General features: G+C 43.8%; 1 protein-coding gene across 1 annotated transcript; it reads right to left on the bottom strand.

The window, feature by feature from the left end:
• Positions 1 to 14,976: 14,976 nt before the first annotated feature.
• On the bottom strand, positions 14,977 to 18,042 carry LOC308162679 (F-box only protein 39-like; the record flags this gene model as incomplete). The annotated part of the gene is made up of 4 exons (XM_080536823.1): positions 14,977 to 15,096; positions 15,783 to 15,959; positions 16,766 to 17,141; positions 17,315 to 18,042. 4 exons carry the CDS (start codon positions 18,040 to 18,042, stop codon positions 14,977 to 14,979), a joined length of 1,401 nt encoding a protein of 466 aa, XP_080392949.1.
• Between the last annotated feature and the right edge of the window lie 5,639 nt (positions 18,043 to 23,681).

Here is a 23,681-nt window from a genome sequence, read left to right as displayed (position 1 = left end):
ACACACTTGTTGTAAAGGGCACAGATTTCTGTCCGCAGCTGTTCAAGACAAGTTGACGTTATCAAACTATCGTTTTATGATAAAGAGTAGTCTTCTTACCTGTGAGCTCTTTCATTAGCGGTGGTCGATTAAATGCCTCCAATGCATCTTCGGAAAAGTGGCGAGAACAAAGATGTGCATCTTTATGCAGTTGGGTTCGTCCACATGCATCTCCCCACTGCTTTCTCCTCTTCTGCTCATTCACTGACCTTGTCACTGCCTCTATGCTGTATATTGATTCCATTCAGCTTAACATTATATATCATTCACAAATAGCCTACACAGACAACTTTACTCTGGATCATATCACTTAACATACTCTATAATTATATTGAAAACATATACCTCCCATGTCTGATTAATAATGCATCTCGGCACTATGTGTTACCATGTTGAAGCATTTCCAGATGTCTCAAAAAACAGGCCTTTGAAATTTGACCATTTTGGCTAAAAGCTATGGCTAATGCTAATATAGCACTTTAAAACTCATCTTCTCATGACCGCTTTACCTGATTCAGTCAGATGGGGGTGGCATACTATGCTAGGCTTGCAGAATATAGTGTAAGCACATTATAAGTAGTGAAATGCTTGACATAAATTGTACAACATGGTCATTAACTGGGGAAGGTTAATCCACAATGCATTTTTGTATTTACGCTTCGTGTATATTATCATCGTAGCATATCAGCCCATAATTAGGTGACTGGTACCTTACAGGCCCGTGATCCTAGGGTACTTCATAATATCATAGCTTAGTATATCATGAGTTAAACTTGGCCCATATTAGGTGAGTGGTCTACCCCCCAGTCTGTAGGTCTACCCCCTATCTGTCAATCTACAACCTGTCTGTAGGTCTACCCCGTGTCTGTCAATCTCACCCCATTTATGGTTATGGGGGCATATCTGTAGGAACACGGCCCATTGCCGCTTGCGGTTATATTTTATAAATATATTTGCTTAGTTTGAATTCTATAAAAGTGGGTTGCGACTTAATGAGATTACTGAGCAGGGAGTGCAAGGAAGTGAGGACATAAATACACAGGTGAGCAAACACACACAGGTGACACACACTGGTCCATGATTAGTCCAGACTAGGAGTGAGGAGGCACCAAGGACTGTCAGAGGAGGACAACTAGGGGTCGCCAAGGGAAACTGCGAGCCCATCCATAACAGACAAATACCCTCACCTTCTCCACTACTAACCCCATGGGCATTAGAACAAGCAATGTTGTATTAACATTGTTATGTTATACCATGTACAACGCAGTTTGGTTAGTTTTTGATTGTTGCACAACCGTGACCCAATATAAAATGCCTGTGGGGGAGAGGAGCGTCATGTACAGCGAAGAATGAGGGAGGAAATACACAGATATTTAATCTACACATATACTGTATGTATGTCTCAAGCTGCATACAATATATCCCAAAGGTAGAATTCAATTTCAGTGTTCAGTCTGAAATACTGCTTTAATACAGCGTCATAAGACACACCATAGTCCCTTAGGGAATGTGTCTGTTGCAGAGTGTGTAACCTCATACTGTTAGTGTACCTACACACACGATACATAGTTACTGATGAACAGTATTCAGTTATATATGAATAGAGGTCAGGATATTAAAGTAAAAAATACCCTTCTATTCAGACAAGCACATAGCATGGCATATATGAATGTTGGTATGTTAGTCATCCAAACCCTGACAAACAACAAGACTGTTGGGAAGACAGCGATCAATCTTTATTAGGCAAGGCAAGGCAAGGCAAGGCAAGGCAAGTTTATTTGTATAGCACATTTCATACAACAGGGGCAATTCAAAGTGCTTTACATGCATTATTTAAAAATACAGCAAGAGGAGCATAAGAAAATACAAATTACAATGAATAAAAGCAAATATAAGAAGTAAATAGATAAAACATTTAAAAAGACAATAGTTAATAGAAAAAAGACATTGATAGAAGTGTTTGTGTTTAATCATATCCCTCCATATCCCTCTACATAACTCTACATCCCTCTACATCCCTCCACATCCTTCTACATCCCTCTACATCCCTCTACATCCCTCCACATCCCTCTACATCCCTCTACATCCCTCCACATCCCTCTACATCCCTCCACATCCCTCCACATCCCTCTACATCCCTCTACATCCCTCCACATCCCTCTACAACCCTCTACATCCCTCTACATCCCTCCACATCCCTCCACATCCCTCTACATCCCTCTACATCTCTCTACACCCCTCTACATCCCTCCACATCCCTCTACATCCCTCTACATCCCTCTAGTCCGACAAAAGTCAGACACATTTAAAACTCTTCGGTCATAATGTCCGGTGAAAATAATTCCCTCTTAAAACCCTTCTGCGCCGAAATGTACCTCTGCCGGCACAAATCCATCCCTCCACATCCCTCCACATCCCTCTACATCCCTCCACATCCCTCCACATCCCTCTACATCCCTCTACATCCCTCTACACCACTCCATATCCCTCCATATCCCTCCACATCCCTCCACAAGAGGAGCATAAGAAACTAAAAATTACAATGAATAAAAGCAAATATAAGAAGTAAATAGATAAAACATTTAAAAAGACAATAGTTAATGGAAAAAAGACATTGATAGAAGTGTTTGTGTTTAATCATAACTGGTGCAAAACATGAAGGTTTTTAGCTTAGATTTAAATATTTTAAGGGTTTGGGCCTGTTTGATTTCTTCAGGGAGTTTGTTCCAGGAGCATGCAGCAGCGTGACTGAAAGCTGCTGCACCGTGTTTTGTTTTTACTCTTGGAATTATTAGCTGATTTGTCTCAGCTGACCTTAGGGACCTTGCGGGAATATAGGATGGGAGGAGATCTGATATGTATGTTGGTCCAAGACCATTTTGTGATTTGTATGTAATTAGGAGGATTTTGAATTCAATTCTCTGAGAGACTGGTAGCCAGTACAGGGATCTCAGGATTGGTGTAATGTGTTCAAATTTCTTTGTTTTTGTTAGGACCCTAGCAGCGGCGTTTTGGATGAGCTGCAATTTACGAACAGCTCCTTTAGATAGGCCTGTTAGTAGACCATTACAATAATCAAGTCTACTCGAAACAAATGCATGGATGAGTTTTTCAAGGTCTTGCTTGGACATGAAACCTCTCATTCTTGTTATGTTTTTCAGGTGATAGTAGGCTGATTTAGTTATTGAGTTTATGTGGCTGTTGAAGTTTAGATCGGAGTCTAGAATTACACCAAGATTTATGACCTGTTTTTTACTGTGAAGAGAGAGAGAATCAAGTTTTGCACTGACTTTCGATCTTTTGTCAGGTGCACCGAATACAATTATCTCTGTTTTGTCCTTGTTTAGTTGGAGGAAGTTTTGTGTCATCCAGGCGTTTATTTGCTCAATGCAATTACAGAGATTGTCAATGGGACTATAGTCGTTCGGTGAGAGGGCTATGTAGATTTGAGTGTCATCCGCATAGTTGTGGTAGGCAATTTTGTTCTTTTTTATGATGTGTCCCAATGGAAGCATGTAGAGATTGAATAGAAGGGGGCCAAGGATTGACCCTTGGGGAACCCCACATGTCATTTTAATTTGGTCAGATACAAAGTTGCCAATGGAGACATAGTAGCTTCTGTCCTGTAGGTAGGATGTAAACCAGTTTAGGGCAGTGCCCGAAAGTCCTACCCAGGTTTTTAGTCTATCTATTAGAATGTCATGGTCTACAGTGTCAAAGGCAGCACTAAGATCTAGTAGTACCAAAACTGAGATTTTTCCGGTCTGTGTTTACGCGAATGTCATTAAGGACCTTAATAAGGGCCGTTTCAGTGCTATGTAGGGGGCGAAAGCCTGATTGAAAGTCATCAAAGAGATCATTTAGGGTCAAATAATTGCTAAGTTGTTCGTGGGCAACCATTTCAATACTTTTTCCTGTACAGGGAAGGTTTGATATGGGTCTGTAGTTGTTTAGTACAAATGGGTCTAGGCCGTTCTTTTTTAGTAGAGGCTTAATAACTGCAGTTTTCAGGGGTTCAGGGAAGATTCCTGATGAAAGGGAGGTGTTCATTATTTGTATTAGTTCGCCTGCCATGCAGCTAAATATGTTTTTTAAAAAGCTTGTTGGCAGGACATCAAGGGCACAGGTGGATGGTTTAAGACGTGACATGATTTTATCTAGGGTCTTGTAATCAATGGTGTTAAATTGTGACATGGTTGTTATGTCCGCCCTATTTGGGGTTGTTAATGGGGACATGTTTTTCATGCCTGACACAGAAGACCTAATGCCTTGTCTAATGGTTTCTATTTTATTGTTTAAAAAGGATGCAAGCTCATTGCATTTACTAGTTGAGTGAAATTCCTGAGCAATGGGTGTTGGGGGATTTGTTAGTCTGTCAACAGTTCTGAAAAGGATGCGGGCATTATTGATATTGTTTATGATCTTAGAGAAAAATGATTGCCTGGCACTTCTTATTTCTAAGTTATAGTTCTGAAGATTCTCTTTATAGATATCATAGTAGACTTGAAGGTTTGTTTTTCTCCATCTGCGCTCTGCTTTACGACATTCTCTTTCTTGGGTCTTTACGGATGGGGCAGTTCTCCAGGGAGCTTTTTGCTTACCAGAGATGCATTTGGATCTAATGGGTGCAATATCATCAATGGTTTTTGTGATTTTTAAGTTGAAATCGTGTAGAAGGTCATTTACTGAGGTTGGAATAGAAGTTTGGGGGGGGGGGGCTAGGGAAAAGGCCTGTGTGAACAGTGCACTGGTCTTTTCATTGATATATCGTTTGGAAATAGTTTTAGACATACCGGTAGTTTGAATAACAGGAAAGATAGATACGTCAAAGAATATGCAACAGTGGTCAGACAGGGCAATGTCAGTTACAACAACATTTGAAATATCTAGGCCTTTGGTGATGATAAGGTCCAGAGTGTGACCTCGATTATGAGTAGGGAGGTTCACATGTTGTTGAAGTTCAAAAACATCTAACAGAACAGAGAGTTCTTTGGCTTTGTTGTCCTCTGAGTTATCTACATGAATATTGAAATCACCAGCAATGATCAGACCATTAAATTCAATAGTAATGATGGAGAGAAGCTCTGTAAGTTCATTAAAGAAGCTAGTAGAGTATTGGGGTGGTCTGTATAAAATTATAAAAAGAATTCGAGTGGAACATTTAAAAACAACTGAAAGATATTCAAATGATAAAAATTCCCAGAAGGATTTCTGTTTGCAGTTAAAACTGTCTCGGAAGAAAGAGGCGATTCCACCACCTTTTTTGTGGGATCTAACGACATCTAAGGTTCTAAAATTGGGGGGTGCTGACTCAATAAGAATTGGTGTCTTGTTATCTTTATCTAACCAGGTCTCAGTGATAAATAAGAAATCTAGTTCATAGGAGCTAATCAAGTCGTTGATTAAGAGAGACTTATTAGCTAAGGATCTGGCATTGAAAAGTGCTAGCTTGAGTGGTTTTGTGTTTGGTCTCTGTGTGGACTGTGTGTGGCAGGGTACTGAAATTAAATTTGAGGGGTGTATAAAGCATTCAGACTTGCAATTAACTGTTCTGTTACTGATATGAACAGGGATGGCAAGAGTTGAGAGTCCCAGCTTTATATCAGGAATGTCAATGGTATCAACTCTATGGAAGCAGGGACTGTTAGAGCATCAACTGATTCTGGGTGTCATCCGGGGGATGGGGATGGGTGTTGTAGATAGCATCCTGTGGCGGGGTAGGGTGATGGGTATTGTTGATGAGGCTGGCATTGTTGATGAGGCTGGCGTCACAGGGAGTGTGGGGCCAGGTGTTGTAGAATGGAGAGTTGCCTGAGATGGAGCAGCTTTCGGGGTGAGCTCTACTCCTGTCTTCACCATTTTCTCTAACTTAGCTGAGAAAGGCAGGATTACCAGTGTTCGAGTTATGTGAGCTCCCATAAGGAAGGTCTGAGCTCCCATGAAAGCAGTAAAATCATACATCTGTGGGGGTCGCTAATAATACATTACCACAACCATTATTTGATAATAAAAAAAAGTCAATATACAGTAATGAGTATTATTTATATTTATTTATATGATAAATATTCTAAAATAAACACGTTTTCCAAAAGAACTACGCGCACAGGCATTAATCTCCTGTGAATGACAGTAGGCCTTTGACTGCCTGCACTTTACCACCAAGACACTATGGGGCGCAGTAGAATATTGTGCAACAGCAGAATATGATCGTTGAGAGCTTGCGAACGTGAAAACACGATTATTGAGAAGAAAACATTCAGTAGCTAGCTATCATGCCGCCCCCAAAAAGGCCACTGCGGCCGACCGAGTCGACAAGCCTGGAAAGTTTCGGGTTTTCATCCAAGAAACCAAACTTGAATTCAGCTGCACCTGTTATGACACCTAACGTTGAAATAGCAGAGCTCAAACAAAAGCAAGTGCTTCCGAAGAAAGTAGCAGAACTCACCTCCAGTATGTATAAGGAGACAACTAGTTCGTTCAGGGCAGCCTATACTGTCGCTAAAGAAAGGATGCCTTATACAAAACTGAATCCAATTATGAAACTTAATGAGATGAATGGCGCGACAGTTGGCCCCTGCTCACCGATCCGATCATTCATGTGCCCAGATTGTAGAGCACATTGCACAAGAGATGAAAAACAAATTCATTTCTAATGTCAAATCACTTGATTCTTGTAGTAGCATAACATTAGATGAAAGCACAATTCATGGACGAGCATACATGATTATTTATGTCAGGTGCGATGTCACTGGAAATGGAGATGTGGACAATGTGTCGTGCTAACAGGGAAAGTGAATGGACTGTATAGCAAAAACAACAAAAATGTTGGCCGAGATACCCGTGACTATCGCTTATAGCTGTTGTTTCATGTGGTGCTGTTGATGTGGTGAAATGAGTAGCTTATGGCTAATTAAAACTCGTAAGTCCCATCGCTGTGTGGGCATGATTCGCGCGCGTGCATGAGAACATTTCGCACTGTTATTTTGGAGACCCCCACAAAGCTCAGCTTATAACTCTAACCCTGTTTATTACGTTTACAAAACACGAAAGCAACACTCACCTTTTCTCCTTGCCAGCGCCGACTGCTATTGCACTGTGGCCGGGCCCAAAGCTGGATAATAAAACATCAAAGTAAAAGGTCAGCTTTCAGTTATTAGGAGAAGCGTTGTTTGCTAATAGCCTAGCCTGGAGAGGCAGCCATTGATCAGGCCCTGTCCCTACTGACAGCCAGGAATACACACGGCTGTTTGTTCTTCTAATTGAGCGGGTTCACCTTGTGGAACATCACACGCACGCACACACACACACACACACACACACACACACACACACACACACACACACACACACACACACACACACACACACACACACAGGAGAGAGCTGACAGATGTAATCTTGTGGTGCTGTGTGTTTATCTGACCTCAGGCCCAGTCAATCATTGGCAGTGTATCAGCAGATCGGCTTGTGTGTGTGTGTGTGTGTGTGTGTGCGTGCGTGCGTGCGTGCGTGTGTGTGTGTGTGTGTGTGTGTGTGTGACCGCACAGGCCAATTCGGAAAACTTGCAGAGCGTCACCTCAACCGTTTAACATAATATGTATGTATATATGTATGTATGTAGTTAGTAGTAGGGAAGATTATAAAGTAATCCAAGATGGTGATAGAGTGATGGTAATTATAGTCACTATCAGTCTTAATATCTACCTATGTACTTAGTTACTTACATACAGCAGTAGCCTAGTACATAACCCAGAACCCAGAACTCGACAAACAATTGTGACCTCTTTGCAGACCAGCTTTGCAGAGTTTGGCATTACAATACTGTACAAAGTCACTGATTCAAGTTTAATCTCCGCCCCCATACCTTCATGTATGTGCATACGAGTCATGACAAATGCCTTTTCTCTATAGTGTGAAGCGGCATGATGATGAATTGCAGTGGTGTCACAGCTGCACAGTCTTTGTTCTATGCCGCAAGGTCAATAACTCATCCGTGTTCAGTGACCGTGACGTTCTGATCAAAACCCTTTCTGCTTATATTTCCCTCAAACTCCTCTATGGACACACACGCAGAGTGAGACAACCAAACATAAACAAATCGTCAACAGCTTGGTGGTTTCATATCACACCCGTCACAGATCCTGCTCTTTAGTGGGGGAAAACTTATAAAGGGTGTCTGATCCAAACATAAATCATTCTGTAATTATTCACTGTATAGGCTAGCCATGGCATGTTGACAAATTATGCAATCTAGCAACCCTACAGTATGCAGGGGCTCAAATGAACTATTAGCACATCAACTTCAGTGCATCACCTCCCTCCCCTTGGAATTATGAATGATGCTTTTGATCTTGAACACATTCAGTACATGGTTTGTATTTGGGGCGATATGGGCAGTAACATGTATTGGGAGGACAGCATGTAGAGTATGTTTATTTAAAAATGGACACTTGTATTCCAGATTCAATAAATTCATGTCACAATGCTATTATTATAAATGGGGAACAAAAAAGCCCTCCTGGGGAACTCTCCCCAAATCACAACTCTCTCTAAATCGACCTGTCCAATTCTACATGAGAAAGAATGAAACAAATAACCTAACCGTTTTTGGAAGGGCAGAGAGGCAGTTAAATGGCTTTATATGGCCAATGCTAACACGCACGCACGCACGCACGCACGCACACACACACACACACACACACACACATTCATAGAGAGAGAGAGAGAGAGAGAGAGAGAGAGAGAGAGAGAGAGAGAGAGAGAGAGAGAGAGATAGAGAGCACACTGAGACAGGCTCTCAGGCTTATTACAATGGACACCACCGTCACCCAGACACTTTAATAACCATTCTTTATGTTATAATAACACAGGCCGTTTTGGCAAGGAGGGTTTCAATTTCCCTGCCAGTGTCCATCATGTGGTGGGCAGATTAGGGGCCTTGTGCAGCCTAATCGCAGACAGAGTCAGATTGCCCTCTCTGCTGCACCGCTCGCTGTTAATGAGCCCATCTTCCTGGAGCGAGCGCCACTCAGGGGGAACTAATCTCTGAGTGGTGTGAAGTGCAGGAAGCAGGGGGGCCATAGAGAGACGTTGCGCAGGGAAATGTCAGCTACTTGGTGCCTTTAAGGATGTGAGGAGGACCTGCGACACCATGGATATCACAGTATGTGAAGTGAAGAAAGCTGTTGGACTGAGCATTAACCACTGCTCTGCAGTAATTGACATTAGGTAGACGTCTGACAGACTGCAACTGTATTCTCAAGGGCAAGTTAAGGGTACTAAGTCGAAATATTTACAAAATGTTAAGGCGTTTGAATGTCATTATAAACAATATAGCCTACTATTGCATGTCAAACCATCCCCCTGCCCCATCCCCCGCCCCACACCCACACACACACACACACACACACACACACACACACACACACACACACACACACACACACACACACACACACACACACAAGTCATTAGGCAAGGAAAAACACATTGGAGAGCACTATTCACTAAATAATGCAATATATTAAAAGCTTATTTTCACCCTGCTCTCCATCAATAGACATATTGGCAAATTACTCTAATTTATTGGATTTGCTAATGCTAAGCAATAATTATCTTGGCTGGTCATGATTAATAGGACCTTTCAAGAATCTATATTCCCTTTATTAAATTCAGCCCACATTCGTCTTGAGCAGGCAAAGCCAAGCGTGGGTTTGTCAAATAATCTATTGACCGCAATGCATAACACCACATAAATGTCTGAATACTGTATGAAAGACCAATTAATTGAAAACTGTCAAACTGTTAATTAGTGTGTGTGTGTGTGTGATAGAGAGAGAGCTCACACCTTAACATGTTCAATGGCGATGTCCTTTCATTTAAGTTTTTACAGATCAGACCAGGGGCGGACTGGGATCAAAAAACAGCCCTGGCATTTGCGACACAGCAGCCCTATTTCCAAACCCAACACGCAACACGGATTGTTAACATATAAAGCTTGAGATAACCAGACTGACTAGAATCCAATGTAGACATTTGGAACACATAACACACGCAACTGACACACACTACAATCGCTGAAGAATTCAGAGTGCCGACAACAATCCACAGTTACTGACTTAACCTGAACTGTGGCATCTATCTTAGCCAAAAGGACCTTGAGGTCCAGTTAAGCCTAATAGCTTACGTTAATATAGACTCGGTGTAGCTAAATGAAGCTGCTCTGACACGGAATACAATAACGTTAGCAAAAAAAAGCTACAGTGAACTACAGCGGTAGAATGACAGTTTAATCGTTTTTTAGACTCTGATCTATTCATACAACAAGGGACACAGCACTTTCCCGTTTTCTCCATTGTCAGGGTATTTGAGCCTCGGAAAAGCGCTATATAAATATAATTTATTATTATTATTATTTCGGCATTTCAAAGACAGCGCCTCAGCCAACTTTGGACCCGGAAACACGTCACGACTTAACAACCGAAGGCGGCTCTCCTCTTGGCCACAGACGCGCTAAAGTCCTCGTAAAACTTAATGCTGTGACCCTGGTAGTCCATGTCGCAGTGTTCTTTTGCCCAGTGCAGCACCCTCTCCTTCTCAATGTAGCGATGAAAACGCACAATCACAGGACGAGATCCCTGTCGGGGTTTGGGTCAGAGGCTGCGATGAGCGCGGTCGAGTTCAGGGCCATCCTCCGGTAGCGTATCCCCGACCACCTCCCTGAATAACCCTGACTGTGAATAGTCGCGGGTCCTTGCCTTCAAGCCCCTCGGGGAGAACAACTATTCTCAGGTTCTGGCGCTTTGAGCGAGAGACCAGGTCCTCCACTGCACCTCGGAGTGTGGTGCGCTCCTCCGCCATCGATGCCATCTTGGACCGCAGCTCCACCACTTCTTGTTCCAGGCCTGTGATGGCGTCCGAGTGGGAAGACAGGGCCGTTTCCATCTCCGATATTGTGGAGGAGTGTACAGCCACGGTGGAGACCACGGAGTCCAGGGAAGACTGAATTGGGGCGAGGGGCTGCGTTCAAAGTGGCGGTGAGTTCAGCTGTCATGCTTTTCCTGGATTTTTCCAGTTCGATTACCAGCAACTCCAGTGTAAGAGGAGAGGGCTCGGACGCCATATTGTTAGCGTTAGCTATGCCTTCGCCGGAGAAAAGTGTCTTCTGCACCGGTTTTTTAATTACTTTTTTGCTCATTCCCATGCAGGTTCAATGCTGACTTAGTTAAGACAGGCTTACACTAAATATAGACTTAGGGGATAGGCGTAATAAACAAAATATTTCGAAAATGTGCGGGAGGCAAACACCATGCGTCCATCCACTACATCGTTCAACCGGAAGTCTGAGTGAACACAGACTTAATGTATCCATTTAGGTGGATTGATTTTTGGTAAAAATGTTGGTCAAAGAAGCTGCGATTAACTAATTTAACTAAATGTTACGCCATGATGATAGATTCTAACTTCAAGGCTGCACCCCTTTTCTCTCCCTATTTTTCTCACAGGTGCCCTCAGCCACCACAGAACAGCTGCTGACACACACACACACACACACACACGTATACAGACACACACACACACACACACACGTATACAGACGCTCACAGACACACGCACACACACAAACACACACACACACACACACACACACACACACACACACACACACTCAGACACTGGCCATGACCCCTCTGATCACATTAGCATCACAGGCACTCACCTTCAGAGGGCACAGCTCTCATTACAGACAGGAAATACACTGCCACAGGTAATCTAGACACAGTACCCAGGAGAAGAGGGGAGAGGAGAGACAGAGGAGAGAGAAGGGTGAGATGCCCTCCTATAGGTAATCTACACACAGTACCCCGGAGAGGGATAGAGAGGAGAGGAGTGAGAGAGGGGGCAGACAGAAAGGAGGTAAGAGGGATTTGAGAGCGGTGAGATGATGAGAGAGGGATGAGGAAGGGCACATTTTCAGAGGGTGCCGACCACTCGTCGTCGTCGACCACTCTCAGTGCACCAGGTGAGTCATGTGACGGGGCTGGCACATAATGGCCGAGCACTCCGCTGCTCCACTGACCTGCTGCTTCAGTGTATTTTAAGAAACTAATTTCCTGCTCAACAAAAGGTTATGATGTACATTTGGAGATGTGATTTTGATGGGGGCATTTATCAATCCCACTGACAGATTCAGTCACACATACACACACATGCACACACACACACACACACACACACACACACACATGCACACAGACATACACATACACAAACTCACACGCACACATGCACACAGATACACACACACACTGTTTGTGGTTCCCCTGTAGGTGAGTGAAGGACAGTGTGCCGTGATCTGAACCTGGCGTTGATGAGAAAATCTGCTCTGGTGAGGAAGCTGTCCCAAATGAGCCAGCGCACGAGCAGGTGTGAACGAGACAATTAAGAGTTTTAATGAGATGGAGGTGAGGATGGAGAGAAGAGAGGGGAGACTGGAGCTGCATACCTGAGATGAAGGATACTGATTCAAGGTGCTTCGTGTGTGGAGCCAGTACAAGCCAATACCGGTTGCTCTGTTGCAACCTGGTTGCCGGTCTGTTTCTGTTTCAGGCAACTTGTTTTTGTTATGTTTGGCAAGTCAACAATGTGTCGTTTTTTTTGCAGAACCACTTCAGACAGAATCCTGTCCATTAAACTAAGTATAGCAGTAAAAGGGTGGGCCAGTTTATTTGGAAATAATGTTTCACTTCATACTGGAAACTATAGAAAGTGTGACCCAGTTCCAAAACTCAGCGGCTCTCTTCTTATTTTCTCGTTCTATCTCTCTCTCTCTGGGGATCCACTGGCTTTTGTGTTTTATTTTCATCTGTGACCGTCTCCATTCTCCCACTCATTGAGTGGGCCCTGTCCCCAGGCCAGTCGGATAATTAGATTTGGGAAAGTAGAGAATAAATCCCTGCTCTCCCTAAAAAGAGCACCCCACACTCCAGATTATGCAAATCATTTCCTCATGCTTCCTTTGAAAATGCGCAGAATGAGAGAGTTTGGCAGCCCAGGGAGGGTTGCTGCAGAGATAAACAGAGAGTTCAAATGGAGGACAGAAACCCCGCGAACTGAGTTGACGTCAATGCACTGAACTAATAACTAGAATCATTAGAATGGTGTCCTAATTGAGAAGTTCAGTGTTGCAAATCAACATCTCGAAGTATAGTTGCATTGACACCGTTGTGCAGTGCTGAACTTTTCTAGGATGCTCACATAGTCACATGTATACGACATAGTTGTATACCCAACAAAGGGGACCTATATATAACAGACATCATGCTGCCATGAACCAGTATTGCTTCCTTGTTCACCAGCTCGCATGAGTCTGGAACTTGCTTCCTCTGAATTGCCACGAACACACGTGGTTGCCCGCTGAAACACTGGATGTTAACCAGCTACGCGCCATCTAAAAACTTGCAATTTGATGCTGCGGGTAGGGGGACATTTGAACTTAAAGAGTAAGTTTACTCCTTCAACTCCAGTTACACTCACCCCTCTAAACTCACTCCACAGCGACCCCAGCTGCTGAGCTGAGCACAACTGCAGATCCGGTTCACGGCACCAGGTGTCGTGCTGCCATAAAACAGCATGGTGTTCTCGCTTAGGAGCTCACACGAGTTTCGATCTTGTGTCATCTGGATTGCCAACACACATACGTAACTGCCCTCTGAAACACGTGAGGTTCACCAGATAAGCCACAGAAAAGACAACAGTTTGATGGTGTGGGTGAGGGTATTTTACTCACATACATACAGCCTGCTATGTGAGTAGCGAGAGTTTATTTGTGTGTCTGTTGTGGGTTCAATCACAGCATAGTGAATTGCTCATGATTTGACTCAGAACATCTCCCGCTGACTCTGTTTTCATTATCTCTGCCTCCTTGTGTTAGGTCCCACACACACCTATTAGTGTTTACAGTATATCTAACAGCTTCAATGTGTTCCCTCTCTGTTCTCTCCATCTCCCCTTTTTCTCTCCCTCATTACCCCTCTATGTGTAGGGACTGTTAAATGAAATCCCCTCCAAGTGTACACACAACTTCTCCCTGAAACCAGTGTTAAATGTTGTTGAAGTGCTGATGATAATGTGGGGTCCAGTCTTAAAACTGGGTGCAATTATCTAACGGTTGGCAAATTGCAGCAGTTAAAACACATGCTTAAATTACCAGTAGCAATTTCTGTACTGAAAATGCTCCATTCTCATCAGTGGATTGTTAGTGGTGTCAGGCACTCACACAGTGGAGCACTTGCGATGGATGCTGATCTGTTGCATGCACTTAGCACTTTCACTTAGCTTACTATACATACAAAACAATCATGTCATAATGTGTTTTGATGGGATATTTCAAATGCACAAACAATATTGCTACTTCTGAGAAACTGTCCTGATTGCTGTTTGTCATGCCCTAAATGATCTGCACTTTCGAATCAATATAAAATCTACTGCTCGCAGAGCTGTGAAGGAAAATCTGTAAACAATTCATACTCTACATTAAACTCTCACAACTCTTAACATCCATCATATGTACTGAAATTAATCTGAAGTACATGTTTACTATAGTCATTATATGTATTGTCTACCTATAGTGAGATAATTCTAGAGACCACTGCAGGGAGCAAGAAGGCTAGGAGAGATGAAGGGGGAACTGCAGACTTTGTACACTACACTATTGGCATGAAATGACCCATACCAGAATAATAGCAGTTTAACTATGCATCAATTCAAGAAAATACTAGGAGAGAAAAACAATGAATTAGCACAGCGTGTAATTATTATTCATATGTTTGACAAATAGGAGAGGAGTTAGCAGTTGAACTGCACTCAGCCAAGAGAGAGAGGGGACAGAGAAAGAAAGAGAAAAAAATCACTATCCACTAGACCACCACTAGCCCCTCAGATAATTATGGCAGAGTAGTTGAGCTCCGAGGTGATGAGCTGTCTGTAACGAGAATAGATGTCCTCCAGCTTTTGGTCCTCATGCTGTGTGTCGTAGTTGTTGTTGTAGATCGTCACCTGGAACACACGTACACAGTTTATAAACCACCCTGAACTGGTCACATTATTGCACGTATGCATTTTATGAACCACACTGGACTGTTCACAACTTCACATTGTTACACATGCGTTTTATAAACCACACTGAGGTCAGTTTCACAAGTAGTACAAAACCATAATAAGAGAGTAACAATTGCAGGTCAATCTTCTGTGCGTAAACCAACGAAATGGGTTAAATTAACAACTCTGGTCTAGGAGAGAAGTGGCTCTGGATTGTCAAAAGAGATAAAGTACTACTTTAGGAAGCTGACTCCTGGGCTGGTTACATTAATACACATGCAGTGTATAAACCATGGCAGACGTTGCTCAATAAAACATATTCCAAACACATCAAATGTCCTCAGTTGTTTTAACCCACAGTGACATTCTGCAATGATTCAGATCACGTTTGAGTTTGCCTGTTTTTACATTAAAGGGGCAATCAGGGATTGGTACAACAAATGTTAGACTTTTAGATTAATTATATATAGCTATTGATTAAGAATATAACTTATAACAGCTTATGATGGCATTCCTGGCTGGGTGTTCAGGGCGGGCGCTAGACCACTGACCCTGGTCTCGCCAGACTCATCAAAAATAAGCCTGGATTTTCCTTTAGCGACGTTGGTGGAATACCCCCCAGGTCAAGCTGCGGTCTGACCCACCTTGATGGTTCTGAGTATGGTCTTCTTGTCCAGGCGTTTCTGCAGCAGCTGGTCCAGGAAGCTGATGTCTAGGAAAGCCCAGACCTTGAGGTAGGTGAGCTTGGAGCACATCAGAACCAGCGCCAGCAGCTCCTCGTCCACCGACTCATGGCTGTTGTTCAGTTCCAGGGTCAGCTTCTGAAGGGAGGGAAAACAACCACATCAAGGACACCACTACATTAAATAGATTTCTAGGACCCCTAGGAGCCTGAACAGGAAAGGGACATCAGGGGAGGCTAGTGGAGGTAGAAATCGGGCTCATTGTAATGCATGGAACAAAATGAGGAATGGTATCAAACACCAGTCCTCATTCCATTCCATGAATTACAATGAATGGTATACAACCCATGTTCCTCATTACAATGAGCTCACATATTCACCCCTATAGCATTATCAACACTCCACTGCTGACTGCTACTGTGTATTGACAGAGCAGAGCATACCATATAGTACAAGAAACATCCTCATTCAAATCAACATTCCATGGTGGGTGTAGTGGCGGCCATCTTGTGGTCATCATTTGGAAGTTTTATCTCACAGCCTTATTAACAACCAACTAAACTCAACTGACATCGGAATGTTCAGTAAAATGACGCTTGCTATTAGTCCCGCCTCTGAATTAATGACGCTTGCTATTAGTCCCGCCTCTGAATTAACTTCTCTCTACACCTGCAGCAATAATGGTTACCCTAGCAACTATATATAACAATGCCTTGTCGGTTTGAGGGACCATGTCCATTCTAAGAAGAATAATAATGCTTATAATTGATAACATTTATAAAGCGCTTTTTAAAAATAAAAATAAACAACAACAACAAAAGCAAAACAAATACATAAAACCATGTCATAAAAGCAGCAATCAAAGTCTAACAAAGTCTAGCAGTATTATCATTATGAGTATTCTACTCATTCTATTTCTATGGAGCCCTTCCCAATCCCCTTACCTGTAGACAGTTGCTGTACCAGGGCACCAAGCTGCTCAGAGCTAGCTTAGCGCTCCAGTTCTGTTCACTGGAGTAGCAGCTGGTGAGACTGAGTGACCTCAGAGGGATCTCTCTGAGCAGGATCCCACCCAGAGGGTCCAGGTTCAGGATCCGTTCCACAGAGATCTGGACCTGCATGTCTGGGCAGCGCCGGGCCAGGTGAGACCAGGAGTCGCCCCAGATCACCTGGACGTGCGGCTCGTGGATGTGGCAGCGCAAGGTGAAGGAGCGGAGGGAGCCGCCGCCGCAGAGGCTACGGCACGACACGGCCAGGCCGGCGAGGAGCTCGTTGGACAGACAGGTGTAGCTGAGGGTGAGGGTGGAGAGGCCCCGGAACCTGGTCAAAATCAAATCAAGGTGCGTTTTAAAGTATGTGTGTGTTTGCAGGCACATATGCACAGTTGCACACACACAAGTCAAAAAAGAGTAGCTAATAAACAAGAGTATGTAGGAGCCACTCAAACAAACACACACACACACACACACACACACACACACACCCACACCTACTTGTTGATGACCTGTGTGAAGCCCGGACTAATGTACACCGCCAGCGGCTGTGAGAAGAAGTCCTCCAGGTTGAGGGTGGCGATCCCGGGCCTCCGACCCAGATGGACATGCTGCTGGGCAGCCGCCACCGCCTCCAGAACCTCCAGGCCCTGGGGCAGGTTGAGACATGCCCCTCGCAGGCTCAGGTGCCCCAGGTGAGAGCCCTGGGTCCGCAGGTAGAGGGTCAGGCTCCGGACCATGTCGGTCCGGACGCTCCAGCACCAGGCCGAACGGTCCAGCTCCATGTGGGGGATGGTGAGCGAGCGCAGGCGTCCGCCCGTCTTGCGGAGAGCAGCCAGGAACGTCCGCATGGTCTGCTGGAGGCGTCGTGACATAAGGGAGTTGAATGAGTGGGAGAAACGGACCTCCAGGTGTTTCAGATAGCGGCCGTAAACTCTGGCGTAGCAGACGGCCGAATCCAGCTCGGAGCGGCCCCTAGTGGAGATGCGGCCGGAGAAACTGAAGGTCCGGGCCCTCCAGAGGGACGGGGAACGCATGACGTGGTGCCAGTGGCGGCAGACCAAGGTGGCCCGTGCCCGGTCCTTGTCCCTCAGACACCTGAACACCTGGCGAAGACAGAAGTCCGGGAGATAAGCCCGGCCATATTTTGGCTCGTCCTCTTCTTCCACCTCCTCCAATGCTTCCGCTCCTTCCCCCTCTTCTTGGGCCTCCGGGGTTTTCACCAACATCATCGCACTGATTAAGTTTTGAATCGCACAGCGGGTGGCAGTCTATCGTACAGAGCTCAAGAGATATAAAGTATGATAACGATCCATATAACGTACTGCTTTAAGAACGTCAACCTTAGTTTGGTTCAGTTTAATAAATTGTTTTCTTTTATAATTCCGACTACGAGTGCTTTCATGGAGTGTGAATTCGGGAAACATCTACCATAACCTCAGTGACTAAATGGATGTATGAGACGGGGATTAGCCACTTCATCATTCAAAACTTTCAGGACCGGCTTCAACTTTGGAAACGTAAACCGGACCGATATGGACTAACCTGTTAGATATGGACTAACATGGAGGCACGTTGCTGCTTGAGCCAAAGGACGCGGCTACGAACCCAATGAAGGGATGTGTCGTGACTCGTGAGTAACTAAAGGATGGTGTCTTATTAAGCAATCGTGTCAGACTGTGATATGCAAAGTTCAAAAAATGCCTACCAGGAAGCGTTGCTATGCGCTACGTGTTCACAATGTTGCCGAATTACAACACGAATTACGAATTACGAATTACCAATTACGAATTACAACACTCCATAATTCATCACATCTCGTTATTTCCCCGCGGTTGCTAGGGTTAACATCCAGTCAGTTGCTAGGGTTAACAGCCATTGTTTACATTTCGGGGTCCTAATGAAGCCGTACTCGAATTCTGATTGGTTTATCAACTAGAGCGACCAGCGATGTGCCTGAGCAGACAGACTATTAAAAAATAAGTTTGTGAACATCTCCGACATAATACAGCTGCAAACAAAATTGTTATAGACTTAAGATAATTACTTAATAGCGTATGTAAGAGATCGTTTACTCTGTAGATGGAAAAAGATAAACTTCGCGATAAACGCATTCGGCCCACCACCTAAATGGAATTATGCAAAGTCTTTGATGTGTGTTTATTAACAGAAGCGCTGCCATGCGCATCTACCGTCTTTGTGTGTGTACATAAATGCAACGCAATATAGTGGAGCTTCTTACCTATTCTAAAGGAAATTAACCAGTTAAATACCACTTGTACATAATTCAACATGTCCAATCAACCTGGGACAGCCGCTGAAGCTGAAGAGCTTTATAAAAAAACGTATTGCAACTCGCAAAGGTAAACTGGGAGTATGTACAAGGAAGCTCAATGAGACTAAAGTTTTGCTGGTGGAAGGTGGAAATATTTCTGATATAAAATAATTGTATGGACATGTTCAATCAAGCTCTTGGTGAATTCAACCAGGTACATCATTCTGTGCAAGAACTCCTCTCAGAGGGAGAGAAAGAGTATGACCATGTGGAGTGGTATCAGCCCAGGATGATGAATTTTAGCTACTTCATCAAGGAGGTTGATGCATGGCAAAAGGAAATGACACAATCAGGAGTGACACCACAGGACAGCATCTCCAATGTGTCAAAAGGATCTAGAACCTCTTCTACCGCATCTAGATCATCTTATGCAGCAAAAATAGCATCTGCTGAAAAGGCAGCTCTGGAGGCTCGACGTGCTGCTTTAAAGGACAAGCATGCCTTACTGCTGGAGGAGACCATTATCAAATCTAAAATGGAGAAATTGGAAATGGAGGCAGAAATAGCCGCAGCGGATGCTAAAATTAAGGTCCTCCTAAGCAGTGATGAGGCTAAGCAGCCACCAGGGGATGCTATGAACACCTACTATGAGGAAGCCTGTAGGCCAGTAAGCCTACAAAACCTGGAACCTACTGTTGACTCTCCCATAGGTACAGCAGCCATCTGCATGAATTCTAAGACCCCACTCCAGAGGCACTTCCAGAGTAGCCCTCAGGATGAGGCAGGTGCATCTAGTCCACCACAGCAACATCCCTCAAGAAACAGACATGCGTCTCTGTCTCATGAAAACCCCAGTAATATGGTACAAAGTCAAATTGCCGATCTCATCATCATGCAGCAGCTTCTCCCTACTACCCAAGAGAGAGGTGCCAGTGTTTGATGGGGATCCTCTATTCTATCAATCTTTCATCCATGCATTTAAACATCTAATTGAGGATAAAACTAGTAGCTGCCAGGATAGGCTCTACTTCCTGGAGCAATTCACCTCAGGTTAGGCCAGAGACCTAGTCCGTAGTTGTCTTCACATGGACGCAAGTAGAGGATATTCAGAGGCCAGACGACTGCTCAAAAGACATTTCGGAGACGAGGTGAAAATCTCAAATGCTTACCTGGATAAGGCACTGACTGAACTGGACAACTATTAAATCAGATGATGGTAAATCACTGCATGCTTATGCTTTATACCTCAGGCAATGTTGCAATGCCATGGAAGACTTGGAGTATATGGACGAACTGGATATAACATCTACCTTAAGGCTGATTGTATCTAAACTCCCATACAAGCTCGATGAAAGATGGTGGATTAAAGCCTATGAGGCCCTTCAGAGAACCAACACACGGGCTAGATTCAGACATTTGGTAGAATTCATTGAAACACAGGCTGACATGTTATTGCACCCAGTGTTAGGAGACATTGCAGACTCAGCTCCTATGCACAGGTTAACATCTGAGAAAAGAACCACAGACCAGAGAACACCAAAAAGCGGCAGTAGCTTTGTTACAAGTGTGATAACAGCAGAAGAACGTAATGCCAAACAACAAACATTTGAAAGGCATCAATTCACTAATATCCATGTTGCCGTTTCTCCCTCATGTAGCTTCTGTCAAGGCAAGCATGTTATATCAGAGTGCTTGCAATTCAAGAAGGAGCCACATGATAAAAGGTTTGAATGTTTAAAAAGGAATGGTTACTGCTTTGGATGCCTAAAGAAGGCTCACATGAACAGAGACTGCACTAATAAACTGGACTGCCAAATATGTAAACGCAAGCATCCCACACTGCTACACATTGATGACAGAAATTCTAAAGAGGTTACTCAAGAACACCTGATTCCCTCAGAACCTAAGGAATCATCTGTCAACAGTGCACTGGTTTCAGCAAATCAAGTTACAGGGGCCGGTAAGAAATGTGCCTTAGTCATTGTTCCGGTTCAGGTTAAAGCCGCTCAAGGTAGCAAGTCTGTCTTAACCTACGCCTTTCTTGATCCAGGCAGCTCGGCCACATTCTGCACTGAGAACCTCATGAACCAACTGAATGCCAAAGGACGCAAGACAGAACTCATGCTGAGAACTATGGGACAAGAAAGACCTGTCAAGAGCTATGAGCTTAAAGGACTAGAAGTGGGCAATTTAGATGGCAGTGGATATATTGAATTGCCTGAAGTGTACACCCAAATCAAGATTCCTGTTTCAAAGGAAAACCTACTTACCCAATCAGACCTGAAAAGATGGCCTCATCTCAGTGGAATCGAATTGCAAAGGATCGACGCAGATATTGAAATTCTAATAGGAATGAATGTTCCTAAGGCAATAGAACCCAGGCACATAATTAACAGTCAAGGGAATGGACCATACGCAGTCAAGACAGCGTTAGGATGGGTGGTCAACGGCCCACTCAACTCTTGCTCTGCTGCTGAGGATGCTGGAACAATATCAGTGACAGTTAATCGCATTTCCATGGATAATCTGAGGGATCTGCTAATTGGGCAATACAACCAAGACTTCCCTGAAAAGGAATACGAAGAGAAGAAAGATGTGATGGTGAAAGAAGAGGGAAGAGAATATGAAGTTGTGGAGAAAATTGTGAAAGAAGGGGCCAGAGGAGAGAGGCCATATCACTGCTCCCAGTGTGGGAAGAATTTCACCCAGGCAGGAGACCTAAAGAACCATCAGATGATACACACAGGTGAGAAGCCATATCACTGCTCCCAGTGTGGGAAGAGTTACAAGGGAAACATGTGCAATACCTTGCGGACCTGTTGGCGGAGGTGGACTAAGGAATATCTTTCACTCATACCACTGCCGGGGCCCAAGGGTCTTGTTCGGAGTGTTTTAGTTCAGACAAAGACTAACATTCTACAAAGACCCATTGATAAGCTCTGTTTACTACTAGAAGCCGAGAATTGAGCTTAAAACAGTTTGATGATGTCCGATTCCCAACCCCCTGACCCCCTATGCACACATTCAAACACACATTCCCCTGAGACTCATGCCCCTGCACACACCAACCCTTTCACACATGTTCATACACATGGACTTTGCAGCATCTCACCTCATCTACTCTTTGGAATATCCCTGGAGACTGTATATTATGGTTATGCCACCATGGACACTACAGCATGGACTTATTATGATTTATGTGGACTCATGATATTGATATGAGATGATAAATGTATATTGAAATATTGATGAATATGATGTGATGTAATGCAATGACATGTGATTTAGCGTATTTGGTATATCTCATAGATTTGTTTCACATTAGTTATTCTGGCTCCATTTAATATGTAGTTGTAATTGTTTTTGCTATGGCGTCAACAATTAGGGGCCGGTATGTTGGAGCCATATTAGGGCCTTTTGAGTTCAGTTAAGAACATCTACTAATAAGATATTTTGTGTTTATTGTGTGTTGAAAATTATGAAATATCTTTATGAAATGTTTTGTTTACCTTTTTGACGTTGGATGTATGTACCTTTAAGGATTGATCACCTACCTGATATTGAGCTAATTACTGTGAGGTGGCACCTGGTAGATGGCTTTATATAGGAGATCATTATGTGTGTTCACCAGGGAATGGTGGATCTGATTAAGTTTTGAATCGCACAGCGGGTGGCAGTGTATCGTACAGAGCTCAAGAGATATAAAGTATGATAACGATCCATATAACGTACTGCTTTAAGAAAGTCAACCTTAGTTTGGTTCAGTTTAATAAATTGTTTTATTTTATAATTCCGACTAAGAGTGCTTTCATGGAGTGTGAAATCGGGAAACATCTACCATAACCTCAGTGACTAAATGGATGTATGAGACGGGGATTAGCCACTTCACAGTAGGCCATTTGGCCTATTTAAATTCTATAATATTGCAACAGAATTCAGATTCAGATTCAGATAACGTTTATTGCCATTATGCTTGACACATATAGGAATTTGCTTTGGCATTACAGAAGGTGCATTTATGCTTTTTTCACATATATATGAACAAAACAAGTACAATACAAATGCAAAAACAGGACAACACAGGACAGACAGTGCATGGATAGTGCTGTATATAAAGTGCAGTGCAGAGTTATTCAAGGTCTAGTGCATGTTCAGTCCTGGGCAGACTTGGAGGCGGGGGGGAGGGGGAAGCCAGAGTCATTTAGCAGCCTGGCGCCTGAGGGGAAGAAACTGAGCCTGAGGCGGACCTTCAATGCCTTAGGCAGCCGCAGCCTTCTTCCAGAGGGAAGCAGGGTGAGGAGGCCGTGGCCGGGGTGGAAGGGGTCGGCCATGATCTTTCTTGCCCTCCTCAGAGCCCTGGTGTCATGCAAGGAGTTGAGGGAGGGCAAGGGACAGAATAGTGCTGTATGTGTACATACAGTAAACTTACCATCACTGGTCACACCAGTGTATGCAGCATACATACATAAGCATATATCGCAGGCTTGGTGACATTTTACAGGAGAGACAACACAAAACAATAATAATAATAATAATCTTATATATACAGTATGCGGCAATGCTATATTGTAGACAGCTTTACACACCCCATGT

The sequence above is a fragment of the Nansenia antarctica genome (assembly GCF_963989245.1).
Source record: "Nansenia antarctica genome assembly, chromosome: 7".
In the NCBI taxonomy this organism is placed as follows: Eukaryota; Metazoa; Chordata; class Actinopteri; order Argentiniformes; family Microstomatidae; genus Nansenia; species Nansenia antarctica.
Note: the sequence above shows the minus strand (reverse complement) of the source record. Positions and strands in the feature narration are given on the sequence as shown.